The sequence below is a fragment of the Diadema setosum genome, chromosome 16 (genome assembly GCF_964275005.1).
Source record: "Diadema setosum chromosome 16, eeDiaSeto1, whole genome shotgun sequence".
Classification (NCBI taxonomy): domain Eukaryota; kingdom Metazoa; phylum Echinodermata; class Echinoidea; order Diadematoida; family Diadematidae; genus Diadema; species Diadema setosum.
In genome coordinates this window covers 10,630,100-10,653,749 of record NC_092700.1, presented here as the reverse complement: position 1 = coordinate 10,653,749, position 23,650 = coordinate 10,630,100, and the positions used below count along the sequence as shown (strand labels likewise).

Here is a 23,650-nt window from a genome sequence, read left to right as displayed (position 1 = left end):
ACGGGTATACCCAGTCGAGTAATTTTCATCTTTATTTCAGCATTTTTTTTTTTTTTTTTTTTTTGCTCAATTTCTATTCGCGCATCCTCGTGTCTGTACCACCTATACCTTTTATAAGAAGGGATAGCGAAAAGTAATTACCATCACACAGACATATCTTCCTTTGAAAGTGGCTGGTGATTATGCAATGAGACACGAGTCAATTGTCTTCGTATCTGCGCAGCAGATCCATTTGGCACATGCTTCAAATATTTTTGAGCGGCGGCTTCGAACATCTAGCAAAGGAAATAAGACGGTTGTGACTCCATTCTCTAGAATCTCCTTGGTCTGATTCTGCTGAACCCCTTCTTTTGTCAGTCTAACTTCACTACATTTTTTCTCTCTTTATTATCATTATTATTTTTTTTTGTGGGGGAGGGGGGAGTCAAAATCAACTAAAACATAGTATGGATTTCCCTTAAAAATGAGAGACTTAAAATGCATGATTTTTTCTAAGCATCAGTGGATTTCAGTCTGCACACTGCAGCGTGGTTGAAATGGGACAACCAATTATGCAATACTTTAAAGGTATACAGTTTATTCATTTGGGAGCAGTGATTTAAAAAAAAATGTTCGAGTTATCACATTTTATGCACATGTGTAGGTCAGTTGTATCACAAAACATCCTGCCATATAAGAATTTTGCAGCAAAACCTAAAACATAAGGAGATATCACTATTTTTTCAATAAACCATAAATGTATATAGACAGTTTATTCTAGAAACAGTTTTATTAGAACTATTGTTCACATTTTGTATATTCAACGCTTAACATTGATTATCCTGCTTAAAATTTTGACATTGGTTGTTTCTATCTCTAACTCATATTTTAGAATTATTTTGAAGCACTAAATCCTTTAACATTTCTTCCTGTTCAAATCGAGCGAAAGACGGGGGCATCGCTGGTATTGTAACGGGCAATCCCTCGTTGTAAATTGATTGCATCTCACAAACAGGCGATGCATAGAACACATTGTGACTTGGAGGTGACAATTGCAGTTGTAAAGTTTAATTACAGTTGCAAGGTTTATAGATGCTCGTAATTAATGACGACTTCAGTTTATCACCTCGTGGACAGATAATGGCACAATAAATGGAAAATAACGAGTGCAGTCGAAGTCGAAAGATTCCGATCGGACCGGGACACAATTTGATTGCCCCCGTGAACTTTGGGCGACCTAGTTTATGAATGAGTCGTAGCTAATGTAACAAACCTTGTGTACATACAATTCTCTCGTTGAGGTTTTCGTCGCGACTAGGTGATGGATAGATTACTCCTCGCCTATTCATTTCATTTCAATCCAAGTTAAACTTTCTAAAGCACCTCCTGCGACTCCGTGAATAGCAGATCGTTGTAGGGGTTGTGTACGTTAATGCATGCAGGGAGCTCTAGAAAAACGGGTCGATTATCATTGCATGATTGTACTACTCGCATGCGATTTTGACAGCAGATACATCCACGTATTACACTGCCGCTTTGAACCAATCCCCCTATATCATCACCAGAATGTCTAAATACATTCATATACCTCGTCTACAAACATATCCCTCTATTGTAAACTCCAATAGAATACTATTATTACTGCTTTCACGACTGTATAGCATTACTTCGACAAGTACTATCAATTGCATCTGTAACTTTTCTACTGCCTGTATTATTTACCCGACTGTTATGCTAATTTTGGCTTTACTTTTATTTGTTTGTATGTATGCATGTTTGTTTGTTATTGTGTGTTTGTGTATGTGTGTGTTTATGTGTGTGTGTCTTTTTTTTTTTTTTTTTTTTCTTTTTTTAGGATGGGGGATGTAGTAGGGTATCACCTACCGGGCAAAATATAACTATGCATTATTTTGTATACCGAACTAAAATTCAGGTGTTTATGAACTCTTGAAAGACGATTCCAAGCAACGATTATCCGGGATAAGAGACCGTGCAGATATCAGCCGATACTATTTTTTTTTTCTCAGCAATGTATATAAACCTCGTCCTCTTGATATGAAGATAATGCAGTATTTATTTGATAGAATATGTCAACAAGCCTAAAGTCTTTAAATCTCGGCAGATCTATCTCGATGAAGGATCTACTTGAACTTTGTTTGCTATGAAAACTTTATGACACGTTCACATCAATAGTACGTTTCTTGCCACCGTGTGATATTCAGCCACTCCGTATAACTCATCACCTTTCCATGTCTATATACTCATCTCAAAGTAAATCCTTTATAATCTTTTTTTTTTTTGTGTGTGTGTGTGTATGGGCGCGCATGTGGTGTGAATCAATTCCAATGTAAAAATGCATGAAGAATCATATCCAGAAAGCTCTATTCCCTCGCCCCTCAATGTCAGTCGTGCTAATATAATAATTCAGTTCAGCGCTGTTTGTTCTTCCCAAATGTTCACAGCTGTGTGTTTGTGTCACCCGGTGACCTCTTGACGTCACTATATGTCATGATGGATGCCTGACAGATCGATAACCCCCACGGCGCGAAGTATCGTGTATAGTTCGGCCTTCGGAGGCCAAACATCTTCTTTTAACTCTGATTGTTGACAGAATGACTCAGGAAATAATATGAAATTGTGCCCGATGTCAACCTGGTCCGTCAGTCAGCAGAATGCATGAGCAAGTTCACACGCACAAAAACATGAAGGCAGAGAGTGCAATGAGGATACGGACTTCATAACTTATCGCTAAATTTCAATGAGATCTGCCTTTAGAATGAATATATCATTGGAGTCACCAGCAATCTAGCAACAGTCAAGTTTCATCATTTAGTAACGTTCCTATACCCTTTAAAGGGATGGTACAGTATTGGTGGAGCTGAGGATTTGGCTTTTTACTTTTTGCAAAATACCAAGAAACCACTTGTGAAATGGTACAGAGCATGCCATTAAAGAGGAATCCAAAGTTTATTTGATGAAAATCCGTTTTGGAATGGCTGAGACATCCCAAAACAAAGTAAAACAAAGTGATCGTAATAAAATGTGGGTCCCACATTTTATCAGTATTGCTCTGTTTTTGGTACCTCAGCCATTTCATAACCATTTTTCATCAAATAAAAGTTGAATTCCTCTTGGAATTACATGCTCTTCCATATTTCATAAGAGGTTTCTCATTATCTCACCCAAAAATGTTAAACACCTGAAGTTAGGTCTCAACCAAAACTATACGAGCCCTTTAACAAACAAGCAAACAAACAAACAGCAAATGCCATTGATGGATCGTGTCATATTGTAGCGGAAAGAGCAAGATGAACCGAGATGACCTGACCGTGACCCGAAATGACCTGACAATGACCCCACGCAGACTTAATTCCTTGTAGGGATGTGAAGTGTCTTGCCATATGTACCCAATATATTTGTAGACCTATACATAATAACATAATAGTGTATTGGATAAGAAATATCTTCCGACGTTTAAAGCTAAGTCTTGATTTGTTGTTGTCGTTGTTATTGTTGCTTTTCTTTTTGATTTTGACCGAAAGTTTTCTTGAAAAATTTGCGTTTTTTATGTCTTGTCTTGCTCAAGAGATGGGTGATGCATTGAGGTACAATGTGAGGTACGAGCATGATCTGTGGTATCATCACGAGCGTGATTATCATTATCGAATATACCAACCGTGTGACAACGTGAGGCTCAAATAAAAACAAAAGAGCATAACTATACCAGGGAGGGAGAAAGAGAGAAATGTTTAAACAGCGAAGACATTATATTGTTTTTGTTTTTATTGCAGTGATCATGATAATGCTTGTGAAAGTAATCAATAATGAGAGTATATCATTATTACCATAATTCTTATCGATAAACTTGTGATAACTGTTATGATCGTAACTTTTGTCATTAATGATTATCGGTAATGGTTTATTCCGCAAGAATATACGGAGAGAGTCGTACAATACCGTCAAAAAAAGTATGCTGTATCTATAGACGAGACATATAGAAGTATCATATTTGGTTATGGGTTTACAGTTCGTTATACGAAGATTCGTTATTCCGATGGTTCGTTTGTCCGAAAATGAAATTAATGAGGTTCCTAATTCCGAAGGTTCATTAGTACTTACCTTTCTTTCATGTTAAGATTGACAAAACCTTCGGAATGACGAACCTTATTTCATTTTCGGATTGACGAACCTTCGGGATAACGAACCTTATGTCATTTTAGTATTAATGAACCTTCGGAATAACGAACCTTTTCATGTTTTATTTTATTATTATTATTATTATTATTATCATTATTATTATTATTATTATTATTATTATTATCATTATCATTATCATTATTATCATTATTATTATTATTAAACGAACCCTCGGAATAACAGATATCACCCGGGCTAGGGACCCAGTAGTGTGTCCGTTCGCTGTTGGTCTTCCGTATCATACAAATGCGTAGCGTCTGACGCAGTCTTCTACCGAATACCAGCACTATCACGAAGTTTGATAGATGAGCTCGTGACCTTGGGTGACCCCTCACATTGTCAAATTTGTCACGGATAATGAATGTGGGCGTGTAACACGCCAAGGCATATAGCGCTGGCCGTATACCACCTGGCTATAAAAATCTTAATTTTAGTAGAGCGAGAAACTTCTTTCACGGATTTCTTTGTCGTGATTTAGTATCCTCTTTTTTTCCCTGTCATGCCTAGTCAAGCAATCATCAGAAAATAAGTTCATCGAACGTACTGTGAGTCGGATATCAAGAATTAAATGTACACAGTGTATGCATGTCGAGTTACATGACTATGAATACTGAAATTAAGTATCACAATGTTCATTGCTGAATAGTCTTAGAAATATTTCAGGAGTAAGATGATAGAAAATGCAAGTTATTTTGACTTCAAAGAAATGAATTGCAGTGTGAAGTAAAGATTTCCAGAGATTTATAGCTTTCTTATTTTGTTGCGATGATATTTACTTGATGAATGAAAAGCTGGATGAATAAATGAAGTACAAAACGACAAGTTTAAGAAATAACACGCAAACGAAACAAACCACATTCAGGGTTGACCTTCTGTCAGTGTGTTTTACAATTGATTTTCATGATAAAGTTCAGTGTTTGAATTAGTTATGCTATTGGTGATAGGTGTATAAGCATATTTCTCCAATCGAAGTTTCTTCAAACTTTGATTTCTGTTGTTGCTTCTATTCGATTGATTTTGGCATGTAGCTGATCTGATGGCTGTTCCACACTCCGTCTCTGTCAATCAAGGCATTTTTTTTTAAAGCATCGTACCATTGATGTGCGTATGGTGCATGGGAATTGTATCGCTACGAGTCGCTTTCTGATAAAAAGACGAATGATCTTGACGAAAATTAGTCGCCTTGAAAATATATTATCAATAGCCTTGATCACGGCGTCGTCTGCTCTAACACAGTACAGATGTATAATAGGAATGATATACATGTATATATATATATATATATATATATATATATAGGCCTATATACAGAGTATATGGATAGTCTGGCATTCAGGCTGTTCTCTATCGATACAAAATGCTATAATGCCAAGATGACGACCGACTGCTGCAGACTGCCGTGTTTGGATCTAATTTTAATAGAGTCTTGATACCCCACGGTGCCTGCATGTGCCAATAATGTTACACTGACTTCCTGAAATCGTATCCACTCTTCATATTAAGGGGTAGATATTTATGATTGCATCTGTTGTTATTCGACCTTTGTGTCAATGTCGTTTACTCTTCGACAAAGTGGACGCATTTATTTCATTTCCTAAAGGAACACAATAATAAACAACACATGTATCAGAAAAGGTTCCTCATAATGTATTATGAGGATTAACAAAATAATGTGTACTGACCATAGTGAATTGAATCCAGTGAGTAGCAGATTACGCTTGGTGCGATGAAACTGGATTTCTAAAAACAGCATGAATGATTTTGTTTCTTTCTCGAAAGTTTGCAAATATTACACGTTTCAATTCAAACGAAGAGCAATGTAAGAGCAGGTGAGATTTCAAATCAATAGCGCGTGCGAACATTGCAGCAGGGAAAGCTAAATGCAAAGCTGCAGTAATTACCATGAGATCGTCTTGGAAAATCCATGAGAGGTGCAACTGTATAATATCATCTTGTCAAACAAAATACGGTAAAATACCTGAAAATCAGTAATGACCATCATACCTCCCATTCATGTATAAAGAAATACGCCCTCATCGAATCCATGACGTGCTACTCTGTACAGGCTACGAATGATTATTGTATCTGCAGTACCTATATGCTAATTCATAATCTCACGTAGAAGTAGTAGAATATACGCCAAATATTTCGCGAGTTTTTATTTTCGCGAATTTCGCGAGTCAGGTGCTATTCGCGAAATTAAAGACACGCGAAAATATTGACTCTGATCCCGATGTGGATGTGACGTATACGCATGTACATTTCTCCGTTCAGTACAGGACTCGACGATCGCGAATTTAACCACTCGCGAAAACGTCGGGTATTCCCGATTTGCGAAAATTTAGACTCGCGAAATATAAGGCGTATACAATACTTGATCAGTCTTCTGTAGGTGACACTTTCGAGTCTGCTCTCTCACGTAGAATTCTCGTTCTTTGGTGTCACCGCAAAGGTAAGTTTAAATGAGTCGAGAATAGCGCCCTCCTCCCCTTCCTCTTTTTTTCGTAAGTGGAGGCACGTTACCTTCAAGTCATTCCAGAGCCGACAGGGTACATCAATCATAGGACAAGAAAAGTTCTCATTTTCCTACCGAGTAAATTTGGAAAAACGCGTTCTGCTGAATGCGACTCCTAAATCGAACTTTATTGAATAATATACATTTCATTGCATTGAAACGTTCCTCCAGGAAAGAATCAGCGATGGTATCTTTTCACATACCATGCATTTTGTGGACGTTGCTCAAGGCTGAAGGCCTTTATCATTAATGAATAGAAACCATTACGTTGTTGCGCCGGTTGCAGATGTGGAAAGATACAATGAACTGAATGCTTGCTGAGGGAAAATACCTGTTTCTGTTATTAAAAAAAAAAAACCCAACTTTGTACTGAAGTGTTTAAAGAATAGATTATTCTCAGTATTATTTTCAATACATTTCTTTTTCTATAGGAGAGGAAATCCTGGAAATGGTGTGGCGTAAACGACGACCAAAAAATTAAGTGATACTAGCACATAGTAGCGCCATGGTGAATGACTATTCACCGTCTTTAATTCTCATATTAACAGTGGTGCTCTAGCATGCACAATAAGCCGTGTTTACATTCAGGGCATATCGCAGTTCGACCATGTATTGCACGTCTGTATAAATAAAGTGTTTCAGTCAAAGATTATGTATGTTATCCCCAAATCAAAAGTGTTCTGAAAGCTCTTCAAAGCTGTTATCGTAAGATAAACTCTATTATATATTTGTTTGTGGCTCCCTTTTAAGGAAAATATGCGTGCGGGGAAATTTTGCTTTCTATTTGGAATGAAACAAACATGGAATGAAACAGAAGTAATGGTTCTCTGGGAAATCGTACAAATTCTCCGAGTATAACAAAGACATTGTAATAGGCTGTTACTAACATTTAGCATCTGGAAATCAATTAAAGGGATCATATAGTTTTGGTTGAGACTTAACTTCAGGTTTTTATTATTTTTTGATGAGATAGTGAGAAACCTCTTATGAAATATGGAAGAGCATGTAATTCCATGAGGATTTCAATGTTTATTTCATGAAAATTGATTTTGAAATGGCTGGGAGATATCCAAAACAGAGTGATCCTAATTAAGTGTGGGACCCACACTTTATTACGATCTTTTTGTTTTACTTTGTTTTTGGATGTTTCAGCTACTCCAAATCCGATTTTCATCAAATAAACTTTGAATTCCTCTTAAAATGATATGCTCTGTACTATTTCATAAGTGTCTTCTTGGTATCTCGCAAAAAAGTTAAAGCCCAATTTTCATCCCCATCAGCATTCCTTTAACTCCCGCTCGAAATAGCTACACTCAATAAGCTTCTGATTGTGACGATGTTGTCTATCATATATTATCATTATATACTTTACTGTTTGGCTATAACGAAACTTTGATAGTGCACCCCCGTTATAACGAACACGGTTATAACGAAACTCTCGCTACAACGAAGTAAAGATTCAGGTCCCAAAATTATCGTCTATTTATCTTTATATACTTTACTGACGACATTTCGATATAACGAAAGAAACCGCCATGGCCAGTCCCGATGACTTTCGTTATAACGGGAGCGACTGTAGTTCTGTTGCCTGTAGGACCCTACCTGACCCACAGATGAAAACAGAACAGAAAACAGACCGTCAGAACACATGCAGTCAAATTTCTTTGATATATATGTTGTAGATATGAATGTGTACGTGCTTCGTTCGTGTGTGTTTATGCGTTTCTTCGTAAAGTTTGTCTGTATGTACAAACATGTGAGCGTGCGAATAATGTCAACAAATCCCTGTACCAAACGACAGAGATAACGTCTAGTAGGTGGCTAACGAGCTAATGAACACCACCCCTTCCCTAAAAACACAACTCGTATAAACAAACCATTTATGTTTTGGCAGCTTTCTTCGAAGAATCGTGAAAATATGTGAGGCTGTCTGTGAGTCCCCTATTTCATCTTAATACACTGGAGCGCGAAGAAGAAAGTCGTCGAAAAGATCCCCTGTGAACACGGTCAAGTTCATGTCAGAATATTACGTGTGTTGATTATTGACACGTGTGTGCTGATGCCACAAAATTCCCTGCGACCTGATAGAGCGTAGGATGATAATGGTATTAGGTGTTTTGTCTGTAAACTATCAAGATATCGATAGGCGATATTAGCCGTGAGCAGACGGGAAAGTTCAAACTACTTGCAGAAACAGTCCAAACCAACCAAAAACAAAGGTGAATGTTGAGGACATTTAGCATTTCCTGGCATGAGTCACTGATTGTTTGTATGGATGCCCAGATAGCATTTCCGTGTGAGTCCGCCCCCCCCCCCCGCACATAATAGCTTCTTTCAGATGTCAAAATCAAGAACACTTTCATTTGCCCAAACCTTGCATGTATAGTTGTCCAGCAGCCGAGACAGTCCAAAATGGAGTATTACGCAAAAGCAAGATAAGAGACTTTCCAAAATGTGAAAAAGAGGGGAAACAGTCAAAGAGATTACATAATGGAAAGCTTCGCTCACTCAAGAGTAATAGAAATATGTTATTTGGAGGAAAGTTTTGTGAAGACACGAATACTGTCGAAGTACGCAAACTTTGTGTGGAGAAATTAATAATTAGGAACCGACTCAGCCAAATATATAGAAAGTTATATGACCACTGTAAAGAAGTGATAAGTGATATAACATGTCATCGTGCTACAAACATATTTCTCAATATTTTGTTGATGTCCAGTTACACTGTAGATCCTACCGCAATACCATGCGATACTCTTGTTTAGTCAGCAGTGATTAGTGAAAGTTAAAAGTACCAACTTGTCAGCATAACTGAGACTGTGTGACGAATTTGTTGCGCTCTGACTGTTTCACTGGAAGTGATTTTGCATTTTGTCACATCCGTTTGTTTCTAAAGATTCAATAGATGTAACGGGCTGTAATAGATATCATTTTGAACTTTTGACCTTTTTTTTTTTTTTTCATCATGATAGGTTTCGGAAGAACTTACCTCGGCATCCTCCCGCCGCGCGCTCGGATATCCTGTGGATGGACGCCACGGCGTGAACACGCGACTGTACACATGGTAATTCCAGGCACGAGCGTTCAACAGTGACAGGGGCGGAGCAATCAGGGACGCACGCATTCCATGACAACGAACTCGGGTGGCAGGGGGAACTGGACAGCTACATCTCTGATGTGGACGGCGCGTCGTTGAAGGCGCCATTCGCAAACCATCACGTAGCGACGAGGAACGCAAGCTGGACGTCACGCGTCGGAGATACGCGGCAAACGCTGTACGTATTAAACTGTGGCGCGCCAGTAAACTCGCGGACGCAGTTAAGTAGACGGTCCCTTTAGTGTAACTACCCGATGTGCGGTTTTCGAAATTTATCCATTAAGCTCTCACGGTAAACCGGACCGAACAATTAACCCATATACTTTCCTCAACATTGTCAAGGCTACAGTAGTCAATGTAGGATCAATTTGCTTCTGCATTAGCACCGACGGATCTTTTTCTACTTTTCGCGGACAACAGAACCACAACGAACGTATACAGAAAGTAGGGAATGTCCCCTTCTTTCTGGGTAATGAGAATCACCATCTTTACTGGATGACAAAGTTAGCGGAAATGACATGTGAATGATGTGAGATAAACCAGTAGAAAATATGGACATATCACCTAGGAGGACAACACTGTGAAACCTTCTTCTCGCTACCTGAAGCCTAAACTGGACCACAGCTCGACTCGACTCTTGGAGAAATAAGACACACACCTATACCCAAGGGAATATCAGAAGTTGGTGAGCAAAACTGATTGATGGAATTATAAAGTCTCAGGTAGAAGATCCCGTTTTTGAAAATGATATAAAATGCATGTACAGGAATTACTTTAATTTTGACTCGCTGTTGGCGTCTCTGTCTTCCACAAATACCAAAGTACATGAACCTAAGAGCCAAGCAAACATGAGCGCGCCACAAATCCTCATCAACGGGACGGTGGCCCTGCCCGACGCCAGCACTCGCCCGAAGTTCCTCATCTCACACGACCTCCAGCCCATCAATGAGGATGAGGAGGTCGCCGGCCTCACCGAACTGAAGAAGATCACGACCAGGTTACGATTGTCGACTCGACGACCATCTATCATGCAGTGGCGGGAGAACCTGTCCAACTTCCAGGAGAACGTCGGGCTCCTTGCCCGCTCCACATCGCGATCGGGCACGGAGCTCCCGGTCGACGAACCCGACATGGATACGAACTCTGATGAGAGGTACGACAGCGACGATTCGGCGGACGATCAAGACAGACGGAAGAAGATAGATGACGCCATTGAGTGGATAAAGAAAGAACTGGTGAGTATCAAACCGATGACAGAATGATTTTAGAGTTTTGTTCTTTTTTCCTTTCCCTGACTTGTTGATTTGACAGTTTCATTCGACGAGTGTCAATAGAATACACTTTTATGTAAAAAGGTTTTCTTCATATATTGCTTAATTCAAGAAACAACAGTCTTACGTTATCAAATATCACCTTTTTTTTTTGCAGTGATAGTGAACGATTGTTTCTTTTGACTTGAATGAAGGCAACTTTCCCAATTTCGAGGGTTATTATTGGAAGTAAAAATAATTAATACTTTGATCATGTGCTACGTCGTGTTCACTGAAATCTTGAATCCCCTGATAACAGATCTTTATATATTCAATGGGAAACTTCGAAATCCACCTGATTATCTTTGTGCGTAATGAAGAAAGTGCACGTCTTGGACACATCTGGCTTGGCATTTCAGCCATCCCATCCTCCCTTACTCTGACAAAACAAACCTAGGGATGAGAGAGCGTTCCCTCTCCCCTCGTTTTCTTGAGATGAAAATCGATGGCGTAATATTTTATCCCGCGTACATGCTGCAATCGGCCATGATTATGATTGATGCCGATGCTCGTTAGGTGATGGGGGCCGAGGCACCACTGGGGGAATTTGATTTGTTTTGTCGGGTTCATTTTGTGTACAGAAAATGATAACGCATGACTTTCCTTCCCTTTCTACCCCCCCCCCCTATACTCTGCGTTCCATACGCACATGAATTTGACATTACCTTGAAGTGGTCAGGCTAAAATTTGAGCTTCATTTTATGCCGGAATGGACAGCTCTAATCATAAATCGGAGCTATGGACATCGATCTATTTGTGTTTTTCCCCAATGCCAGTTATGCTAAACAAACTTACTTAAAACAAAACATCGGTTTTTATCAATTATGTCGATAGGTTATTGCTTGATGTAAAATTTCATGTTTTGAGGTGGAGTAAATATAAGATATGATATATGCCTCTGTAAAATCAGACTCGCAAAGAGAAAAAAAATGAATATTCGGTTTTCGTTCATACTCGGGCGAAGGGAAACGTATAACCTAATTTTAATCGAAGGTTAGAAAGGAATGTTTCTGAAAATAGCATTCTGACATCATTATTGGTTATTGTGGCCCATTGCAAGCTCCCGATGTCTTTCCTTGGAGAAGAAATTAAGACAATGTTTTCACATCTTCTGTTGAAAATGAGAAGGGCGTTAAGTTGTCTCGAACACTATGAGTTTAGTGGCAACTTAACGCCCTTATCATTCTCAACCGACGACATTATACCTACACCTATGTCTCTAATCCACTGTTCCATGCAATAGAAGTCACACCGTCCCGTTTCAGTACTCGTCTTTACCGAGTAAAAATCATGATTATTGTCATTTTAGGTGATTACCGATTTCGAACAGAATAATTACACATTTTTTTTTTCCGAAAATGATTTTCGTTACCTGAACTCAATCTGGTCCTTTAACCATTTTCGTGGCGGAAGGTGCAAATTGATCCGGACGAGGATGCAGACTCGTAAGCGAAATGCAATTACGTTTGTTTATACCAACGACCCACTTATTACAGCGCAACATCAACGATGTGGCGGATTTGAGCGTGACATATCTGCGGCACGTCTATATAATGGCAGAATTCAAAGCAATCCAAAGTGCAATTTCGAAGATTCACACGTTTTCACGAGATAGCGATGATGTTATCACATTAGTGCGTACGTAGTCGAGACTTGTGGGACGACACTGTATTCTTTCCAGCATGGACCAACACATCCTAAATGAAATCATTCCAGGGATGTAAGGTTTCAAGTTTGTGTGCTTGTTTTTTTTTTTTTTTTGTTTTTCGCTTGGTTTGGTTTGTTATGTTTTGGTTTGGGGGTTGCGGGGGGGGGGGGGGCAAGTGAGACTTACGTGTGAGTTGAACCAATTAAGAAAATGTAAAGAATAATGAAGGAATCGATAGTAATTCAGCTAAGTACATAATTATTAGTCATGATCATTGCGATATGATGATTATTAGACATGATCATTGCGACATGATGATATGAAAAGGAAATTATGCAAGGATATTTTGTTATTGTTCAGTGCAAACCTTTTTATCCCTCTGATCTCCCTTTCTGTCAAACCTTCGTTTGTGCTGATCAAGACGAAAGCACGTCTGTTGTAAAGTAACACGGAAAACACTGATAAATCATAACAAGGAGACTGCCTTTATAGCCATAAATCAACTATGTAACCTTTATTCATGTAACTCCATGTTTTATTTTTGTTGTTATTGATGTTGATATAGCAGAAAGAATATCCTACATTTAAGGCAATACCTTCGTAGGGAGTAACATTCTTGAATCGTATTCCGTTTGCTGATAATTATGGTAAGAGTGCATGGCGTTTTGGGTGAGTAACAGAGATGGACTCGGCGCCTATTTCGATGAAGGCTTTCGAGGTGTCACTTTTACCCTGAGCAGATCATCTGCATGACTGATGAAATGTTTCAATTGAAGAATATACATCGCAAGAAAAGAAGGAAATCGAAACAAAATATACATTCTTTCATCGCCTTGGATAGCTCCAACCAGGTCTTACAAATTGTTTATATGGCAGTTGATTTCGACTGTCACTCTTTGCGGCGATTCGCATGAAAACTGACGTGCGGATATGGGCGGGTTTGGCAAAGACAGTTAGGAGAACCTCTAACGCAGATTTCGACAGCACCGCTTGGTAAAATTTGCCACGCGCGTTTCAATGGCGTAGTTATTTATTCATCGGCGCCAGCGAAGGTACGGTAGAGATTCAGGGCTCATCCGCGTGTTATTCTTGGCTCCGTCCATTCAGGAATTCATTAATGACTGAGCTGCAATGAGCTGGTGCCAACTCCTTCATCCGCAGAATTTTGAACTCATACCCATCGCACTTTGAGTCGGCACTTCCTGATTATCACATGACCTTCTACGTTCCTGAATTATAGCTGAATAATCGACTTTTATTTCTGTTTCTTTGTTATTGTTTCTCTTTTATTTTAGTCTATAAAGTGCACTCATAATGATGCATGGGAGGACAAACGTCGGTGCGCGCGCGCACTTTCATCGCATAGACCGAAGACCGATCATTCATCATCGCCTTTACTGCATCACTGTGTGTCGACACGTTACGGCTAATTGATTTGAAAACGCATCATGATTCGATCATCATCCTCTCAGCGCACGCGATTGAAAAAGGGATGGAGAGAATTTGATAGAGAGTGAGACTAAACAAAAAGGAGCAAAAGGAAGGGGAGACAGATGACATGAGGAGGAAAGAAAGATGAATGAAAGGGAAGGGAGAAAACGACTGAGGGAGAGGTAGACAAAAAGATTGAGGGCGAAGTTTGAGATGGGTGTCTTTCTTGACGCTTGAAGAGCAGGATGTTTTGTCACGATCATGACGATACTCAAAGAGGTACAGGCTATGTTAATGATGCTTCATATGCGTTTGATGACACTTCGTTGAGGAGACATGAGACAAAGCTATAGAGGTCGGTGGAAGGGGCGGTGGGGGGGGGGGGCGGAGGGGAGCTATGACCGACGCCCACGTCAACATTCGCGCTGCATTTCAAGCGATAAAAAGAGTCTGCAATGGTGGCGGTAGCTATGGAGATCCCATGTGTAGTTTTAGAGGTGCACTTTTTTATTTCTTTTTAGAGAGAGAGAGAGGGGGGGGGGTGGAGCGGAGGGTTACAATGTTTTTCATTTATCTGTACATATATACATGTGGTTCTGACATCCTGAATCTGGCCAATAATATGATTATTATCAGAATTTTTTTCGTCCTTATCTTTGGTTCGTGTTGTGATATCATTTGTAATATACATGTAGTAACATACCTTTCAATGGATAAAAATGTTAGTTATGAGTATACCCTTGAAGTAAAGAGCCTTCATGATAGGAGGAGATTGTGTACTGTGTTTTGTTTTTATTTATCGCCCCTTTATATTAAAGAGACAAGATAATGCTATCCATTTAAAAGGTATACCTACCCTGCCACGCTATGCGAGCCTAAACGCTCCTATTTTTATTTGTTTTTATTCGGATTTACAGAATGTTGTAACTGGTAAATTTTTACACGAATGTCATAGATAGCTGTCCCTGGGGTGTCGCAGAAACATAGAACAGATCTGATAAATATATCATGCGTATGAGATATTTAGCACATCCAAAATGAGTTATTGTATCATTTACGTGTGGGTTGTCTTGTTTTAATCACGCAATAGCGAGGTAGCCCTTGAAAGCAAGGTAATTAAATGTATGTACATATTTAATGTATAGGTCATGAAGGGTCAATAGATACTGCACTTTATGAAGAAGGTTATCTCCCAAAGGATTGGTGAAGAAAAAAAAGAAAACTGGGGGGAAAAAAATGAAAACACCGCAGATTCATCGAGGGACAATAATGGAGTGTCTTCTTCACAACGCTTCGCAGGTGCCTGAAGGTGTTAGCGTTGTGCGGTGTTCAAACATAGCCGGGTGTATTCGTGTGTTTTCGTAGGGACGCAGGATGAAATCGCGATCTAATTGAGATCGCTGGCAGGGGAAAACAACTCTGGGTACAGGTGTGTGATTCCTTCGACGTGTGCCCAAGGATTGAGTGACGGCCGAGAGGTGGAGAAATGCCCAAGGATGTACTCCCAGGAGGGAGCCGCATAACCTTACGTGCTTAGGCATCTGCAAGTGATTTACATCATGCGATTTCTTTTTCCTTCGGCATGGAGTGGGAACCATATTCCCCCTTTCTCTTGTAGATTATTTCACGTACGGTTGCCATGACTGGACCGCCCTCTTTGTTGATTTTAGCATTATGGTTTTCGCGGAAGTGGTGGAATGAGTACCGCTTCATTAGCAGCGATGCTGTCTCAGTCAATAGTCGTACGTGACTGACCTTTTTTTTATTCTAAATCATCACTTCCTCTTGCCTGTCACTGCTACTAGTATTTCGTGGATTTAGGCAACACTTAGCATAAATAATAAAGCAATTAATGATTCAGCGTTTGTCTTTATGCCAAAGACAATCATACTTGCTTGCTATAATGTAAACCTTAAACTGTAGATTGTTTTGGTACGTTATGTTTTCGAGTTTTCTTGATATGTTGAGAAAAACATTTCGATTGAACTTAAATCGTTTTAACAGTCTTTTAAAACATGAGACGTATGTCACCTGCACACGAAGCCACGTTAAGTCTGCGTTATTTCTGATAAATTATCTGGAATTATGGACAGAAAGGGAATCGCCCCATTTATAGAATCTGCTCCTTCCCCCTCTTCATCCCCACCACCTCCTCATCACCATCATCATCATCACCATCATCATCATCATCATCATCACCATCATCATCACCATCATCATCATCATCATCATCACCGTCATCATCATCACCATCACCATCATCATTACCATCATCATCACCATCATCATCATCACCACCATCATCGTCATCACCATCACCACCACCACCACCACCATCATCATCATCATCATCATCATCATCATCATCATCATCATCGTCATCATCGTCATCATATCATCATCATCATCATAAACCGTCACCACCACCACCAAAACCATAAATCATTATCCTCCCCCTCCTCCTCCTCATCATCATCTTCATCATCACCATCACGTTATTATCATCACCACCACATCATTATCATCATCATCGCCGTCGTCGTCATCACCATCACCATCATCATCATCATCATCATCATCATCATCATCATCATCATCATCCTCTTTCCCCAGGACGGTTCGCCCCATGGTAGTCTTCATCATTGAAATGGTCGGCCAATCAACTCGTGGCATTACTTTGAACTCAGCCCTTTATAGTGCATACAGGTGCATAGATGAAGGTCTGGGGTATAAGTTGAGGATAGGTTAAATTGCCTGATGGGGTGCATGGGATGGGTGGATGAAAGCATACTGCAAGCAAAAAGACGACTCAGCGAAGAATGTTCCATGTAAAGCATGTAAAGTGTCTGTGAGGAAAGGATAGAGGCGGTTATCCATTTGCAGTATATGTGATATGTAATACACATTGTAAGAAAGCACCTTAATCTGTGTGATCAGTGCAGTATGGATATCGAATATTGTATTGCATTGTCATAGTTGGGGAGCTAAACAGGAAAATCATGACTTAAAAGATCAACATGAGGAGGAACGCATTTTAATATTACATTGTCTACGGAATCCTTTTAAGGTCTCTGTAAAGTGTGTGAAGATTATAGAGTCTCTTAGGGAACGGGTTTGGGACATTCAACCAATTGACAGAAAATGAGAGTACAACAAGTGCTTGACATAAGAGAAGAAAGCATTTATCTCATTTGCATGAAAACCTCTGTCCATGGAATATCAAAGATACTCAAAGTAGGCGAAATGCAGAGACAAAATGTTGATGGGAATACATCGGTATTTATCATTACTGTCTGTCTTACGAACTTGGATTTTTAGACCTTGAAAATTATAATTACGTGCTTCTCTTGTTGTTTTCTTGTAGCATAAAACTATGTCATGGGAAGGGAGTCCATATATGGCACTGCGAATGATCATATCCAACCATTTTTTTTTTTTATTGGTAACACGCTGATTTTGCCATCCTCATCACTTTTCTTTAAATCTTCCTATACGCTAATTGCAATGATGTTTGTTGCACCAGCTGAGTCTTGAGGGAGCAGCGAACAACGCCCACCTGCACCATGTACACCCAGTGCCTGCGTCTGGCTTGGCGGGGCTTTGCGGCATAGACTGTACTTGTGTGTGAGGACAACACCCCATACAGGGGTAATTCGATCCCCCTAGTAGGGGCACAGGGGGTCGTTCATGAGGGGGCCTGGGGTCTTGGGGTCAAAGAGATTGTATGGGGGGTTTCCAACTGGGGTATGTGCCGTTTGTCAGTTCAAACATGGGGAGGGGCGAATGACATTCACTGCGTGAGTCGCGTCACGTCGTCTACTCGGTCTCTTTTTAGATAAATTGAAACGAAAAACTTTCTCGATTTAGCGAACATTGATTCTGTCTGACTCACGCTACATCTCCCAGAAGTAAAGAAAATTTGCTTCTTCTACAACAGGGAAGTGGGAAGGGTCCCTGTCTACAAAATAACAACTTTACCAATCATGCCACAGTGGAAAAAAAAAAAGAACCCTGATCCTTTCAAGCAGAAGAGTTTGCAAATCTATGTACGCTTTTTAAAGGATCACAATATTTCCGAGACTTTAGAGGTAATGTGCGCTAAATGAAGGCCAAATGAACAGAAATTATGTAGGCAGTATTTTTCAGATTAGGCATTTGTCCCAACCGTTCCTGCTTAAAAGAAGGTACTTTTGGTCCAGTTTCAATACCCCTCCCCCACATATCCACCAACTTTTCAGAGAGAGATGACAGAATCATAGTTGCAGTTTATCTCCGATTCTAATCCCTGAAATATAAATTAAACAGATTTTCCTCTTTGTTATGTACTTTCGCCACCTCAGTACACATCTAATTCGTGTGATAATTTCAGCCTTTCTTACCGGATTAAATGTTATGAGTTATGGTGAGCTGCCCGATTAGTAAAGATTAGATAAGTTTAAACTGTGATAAGCCGCTTTCTGTCAGACCTCTCCTCTTCACTTATACCCAATGAAATCCGAGAGAGGGTTGCTGTTTTAACAACCGTTTCAATAAGATTGATGCTGTAATAACAATATTGATTCCCTGTAGAGGTCCTCTTATACATTTGCGTTATCTGCTGTGACCGTACGCTCCATTTTCTGTGATATCAACGCGTTTTTTTTTGTTTTTTTTTTTTTATGAATGTATTTATGTATCAGTCTGCTTAGACATTGCTCTGCCAATTTGTATTATAACAATAACCATTTTATCTCCAGGGGTGTGGTGTCCATTCATCACATGAAACAACTATTTTGTCTTAAAAATAACAAAAAAAAAAAAATCTTTTTTTTTCAGGTGACTTTTGAATAGCGTTTTGGACACGCTCTCCTTCATTGCATCTACATACTCGAGATGCTCTCAGTAAGCACGTTAGTGTAAAATAAATGAAATGAATAAAAAGAAAATGGATGGAAATATAATAATTAGGCCTAATAGAGGTGCAATTTTATATAGTTACATAGTGACATGGACGCGATGTTTACGTATACAGATACATTTTTTGCATGTCGTATGTCAGTATAAATCATCTATGTTTGCATGAATATTTTCATATAGCCCAGACTCGTGATGCATCTTGGGAAGGCTCAAACCGATTTTCTGTTTCTCCACACAGCAGCCAGGACTGATCCTCCTTGTGTTTCACTTGATTAATCACCCTGTAACGCATTACCCACTTGTGCAATGTTGATATTTCCCCCTCCTAGGCGACTAGAAGGAGATGCTATATGATCATTTGATAAAAAGAGACAAGCCAGAATTCAAATGGCTGTTTTGAGCCAACGATTTGATTTATGCCATTCAAGGGTCAGATGTCATTTAGGAGGGATATTTCACGGTCGTTGAAGAGACAGTTTCTGGAAATTATGGGAGCGTCTTCAGATCCAATTGCCTTACAGGGGAGCATTACTTGATACTGCTTTTCAGACATGTTGCACACCGCTATTTCTTTTCTTTATTTTAAGGGGATGAGGGATTTTTTTTTATTTCCCTTTTTTCAATATTGATGGTAGCAATATGCTTTTTGTATAAAGTGGGCGAGAGAGCAGCACTGCACTGGTCCTAAATTCCTATTTCGACTCAACGTGGTACAATATAGGCCTTCTATTTTCAGGCGATTAGGGACATTATTTTGTTCAGTATTGAATCAATCTTTCGTGTTTTCTGAATTATTCCTGAGCAATCCTTGATTAACCAGATATGATATGAATACCTTACACTAAAGTTGATACAGGCATGTTATGTGCAGATTTTTAGTCTGTGTGTGTACGAGTAGATACCCCCCCCCCCCAAAAAAAAAGTGGGCGAGAGAGGGCGCTACAAGTACAAACCAATTCAAGTTCTTTGACACCAACTAACACCAGCCTTGTGTGACTATGGTCACACAGTCGTCATGATGACTGCAAACCAGTAGATAAAACATTGAAGGTGCTTCTTTTTTCATCGATTGTCTCGCTTTCTCTTTAGTGTTTTACTCGCTTTGCTGCAGATGTAGTATCATCAAGTTTTGGGTATGCGACACAAATTTGCTCACATCTTCATGGAGAAATTCATGACTAGAAAAGATATTTTTACGCTATATTAATTTTGTGCACTTCGATGTGTTCTCTGCTCGGCTTCTTATTATGTTCATGCTTTATGTAGGAATGAACTATCTTATACCTCGATCGTAAAATGCACATTGTAGTATAAATCTATATAAGATATTCATTTATTCCCCCTGCTGTCTCGATATGACGTCATCAAACACGAGAAAACTAGTCGGCCGTAGATTATCAGCCTTGAGGGTAACTTAGAGCCCCTCCATAGGGGTAGAAAAATCCGGACTCAAACCACCTAGTTAGGATTATCCCCAATTGAAGCACTTAGACAGGATTATCTCAAGCCCTCCTTATAGACAGTGATTGGAATGATGGGTAGTGAAGGCATCTAGATTTTCCTTTGCACCTGCTTGACTTAAAGGCATTATTTACCATTTGCAGATGGAACAAAAACCCAGCTTTAGTGCTTCAAAATAGTTCTGAAATGCGAGTTAGGGAGAGAAACAACCAATGTAAAAATTTCAGTCCAGATTATCGATGTTAAGTATTGTTAAATATACAAAATATGAACAATAGTTATAATAAAATTGTTTCTAGAATAAACCGTCTCCAGTTATGGTTTAAAAATACAATGACATCTCCTGATACCCCAGGTTTAATTGCGAAATTTTGACATGGTAGGATTTTTTGTGATACACTAACCTCCAAATAATGGATCTAATGTGATAACTCGAACATTTTTGAAATCACTGCTCCCAGTGGTAAACTGTACCTTTAATTTTTTTGTATGTTTTATCAAAATTAATTCAAATGAACAAGATTTATGTGTGATTATAAGTGAATATTAAGGGTTTTTGATATCACGTGGCATAATATGATGAGACTGACATCTATTCATACATACGTTCATTAAAAAAATGCACAATCTGCGCAAAAATTATGAATTTTCAAAGTTTTTCTTAAGTCCATATCATCACCTGAACAAAGCTTTCAAAATTGAGTAAGTCACAATTCAACAGCATTATATAATTTGCTCTTCACTCGACATATTACTATAGATATCATACTGAAGGTAATGTTATTCCCCTGCAACGCCCTTTTAAATGAAATAAGTCAGGTGTTATTCCTTTGATGTGTAAAAATCAAAATAAGTTGAATTATAGGCCTACTCATACACTGTGCATGCTTTACGTGGTTCAACTTTTATGACATCATGCACTGGTATAGCCTTCTTATTCAGCAATGGTGGCACCGATGGCAAGCTGTAAAGATAAAACTTTTGAACTGATTGTTCAATTTTCCTTAAACTTCACTGGTGTTTCTTATTGCATTCACTGAATCCACTGAATCCACATACATGTTTATGGGTATAATTTTCTTAATCCATCCTTCAAGTCGTGGTCAAAATATTATGTAATGAATATGTCGAGTATTCCGTTTGTGCAACAAGTCCATACAACTGTGGCTGTTCAGTCATATTATGCACCTTCCCCAAAACAACAACACGAACACCACTACCAACAATAAGAACAACATCAAACAAAGAAAACAAAACCAAATATCAATACATTGTTCACGTTTAACATTAGTCTTTCCGAACCTGCATGATATCTTTCCATACAACTAAGATAAGTAACTTTGTCCTTGTCTGTGTTTTCTCGTCTGGTTCCAGATGGATATGAAGTCACAGGACCACCAGTTGGCCATGCAGCTCATGAAGCTTCGCGCCGAAATCCACGAACTGAAGCTACAGAAGACGAGCGACGAGCACAAGGAGTTGATAGAGGACGCCCGCTACAGCATCGTGGAGGAGAGCGAGGAGCTCAAGAGCGCCCTCTTCGACCTTCCCCTGAACAATAACATGTACTCGCTGGGCGGCGTCGACGACCCGCGTTTGAAAGACATTGGAGTCACGCGGATGAATTTGAATCGGCGGCGGTTCTCGCTCCGGTAGCGAGACGAGACGGTGCAGTCTGCTACACTCAGATCTCACGCGACTGGAAACACGTGATTAGCAAACGGACGATGATTTAGTACCTCGAACGTTACGGACAAACTGCTAATCCGAATGACAAGAGGCGAATATCAGCTTTACACATAGTAAATGTTTGAGTGTCTTACATCATCGGTGGACATTAGTGGAAGAATTCTCTTTCTTATGGGCGTTTACTGTCCTAGTTGTAGAAGATTGCAGACGTAAGCGAAATCGTGATAGATATGTCTGAAAATGATAAGTTTAGTAAGATGTTATATGATGGGGATTTAATCCATCGAAGGCTTTTAAGAAATGGGAGTATAACCCCATTTCTTAAAAGCCTTTGATGGAAAGCTAAAATAAAAAAGAATACACAATAATGTCGTATAGAGCAAGCTATATATAAAACACAGTGAATGCACAAAGCATTTTGTAGTCTTCCAAGACGTGGAGAAAGAGAGAATCACGTTTGAATGGCTGTAAGTTAACAATTGACCATTAATACTTGCTTACGTAACTTTTGATCTCAAAAGAACTTCATGAACACTGTAAAAATAATCATTGTATACTGTCATTTCAAAAGCCTTATATTTATGACGAAAGAAGGAACAATAACTTCCATTTATACGAATCATATTGGAGATGAATTTCTGCTGTCAGTTGCACAAAATATGTTTTTAGGAGACTCTTTGTGGTATATGCCACCAATCTTCACTTTGCTTAGATTTTCTCATTCTGCAGTAATGAATGTTATTTAAAATATGCCCTGAAAGCCTTGTGCTGTGTGGCTGTCAGAAGAACGGGCTATATTATAGAAGATTATTTCATAAGTGTCTTAGATGACGCAATCATAAAGCTTACGAAATTGCAATCGTAAATCGTTCTCAAGTTCATAATGTGTTAATGTCCCTATATTTCATACCTTTCTGATTATTTTTGTACGGACATTATTACAGCACTACGTTCATCACATGGGTATTACTTCATCCGGGGTTGTGAACAGTGGTTGCTCGATTTTACGTTGTGTAGATTGTTCGTGATATAGACAATGACCAACCAAAGGTAGTATTTTTTTTCCAAAGTAGATAAATTACAATTATTGAAGGTCGTATAAAGCGATTATTTACCACCTCTGCCGATCACAATTTTAAGATTTGTCTTACCTGGCTGAAAGAAAATCTGTCATATCTATGCCAATACCTTCTGAGTGTTCATACACAGATCGGTCCCGTTATACGATACACTTAGTCACTATGAGGTCTCGTATGTAGTACAGGTGAGTCCAAATCCAAAAGTTGGTGACAATATAACAGACACTTTGTCCAAAGCCTCCCTGATAATACGGAGCACGGCTGACAATTCATACGTATGTCAATTCTTTTCATCAGTCCGACTACAGTACATATGGATCGGGCGTTTTCACAAAAGCTGTCTACAAC

General features: G+C 39.1%; 1 protein-coding gene and 1 long non-coding RNA gene across 2 annotated transcripts in view; both read left to right on the top strand.

Moving 5' to 3' along the window:
* The window catches only part of LOC140239415 (uncharacterized), a 44,044-nt gene extending 33,774 nt beyond the window's left edge, over positions 1–10,270 (top strand). Inside the window, exon 3 of the long non-coding RNA XR_011901981.1 lies at positions 9,664–10,270. This is a non-coding gene — a long non-coding RNA (uncharacterized lncRNA). The remainder of the gene's footprint in view (positions 1–9,663) is intronic.
* A 200-nt stretch (positions 10,271–10,470) lies between these two features.
* LOC140240063 (protein FAM167A-like) lies at positions 10,471–22,313 on the top strand. The gene is made up of 2 exons (XM_072319872.1): positions 10,471–11,023; positions 21,909–22,313. Exons 1-2 carry the CDS (start codon positions 10,547–10,549, stop codon positions 22,188–22,190), a joined length of 759 nt encoding a protein of 252 aa, XP_072175973.1. The 5' UTR covers positions 10,471–10,546; the 3' UTR covers positions 22,191–22,313.
* Positions 22,314–23,650: the final 1,337 nt, after the last annotated feature.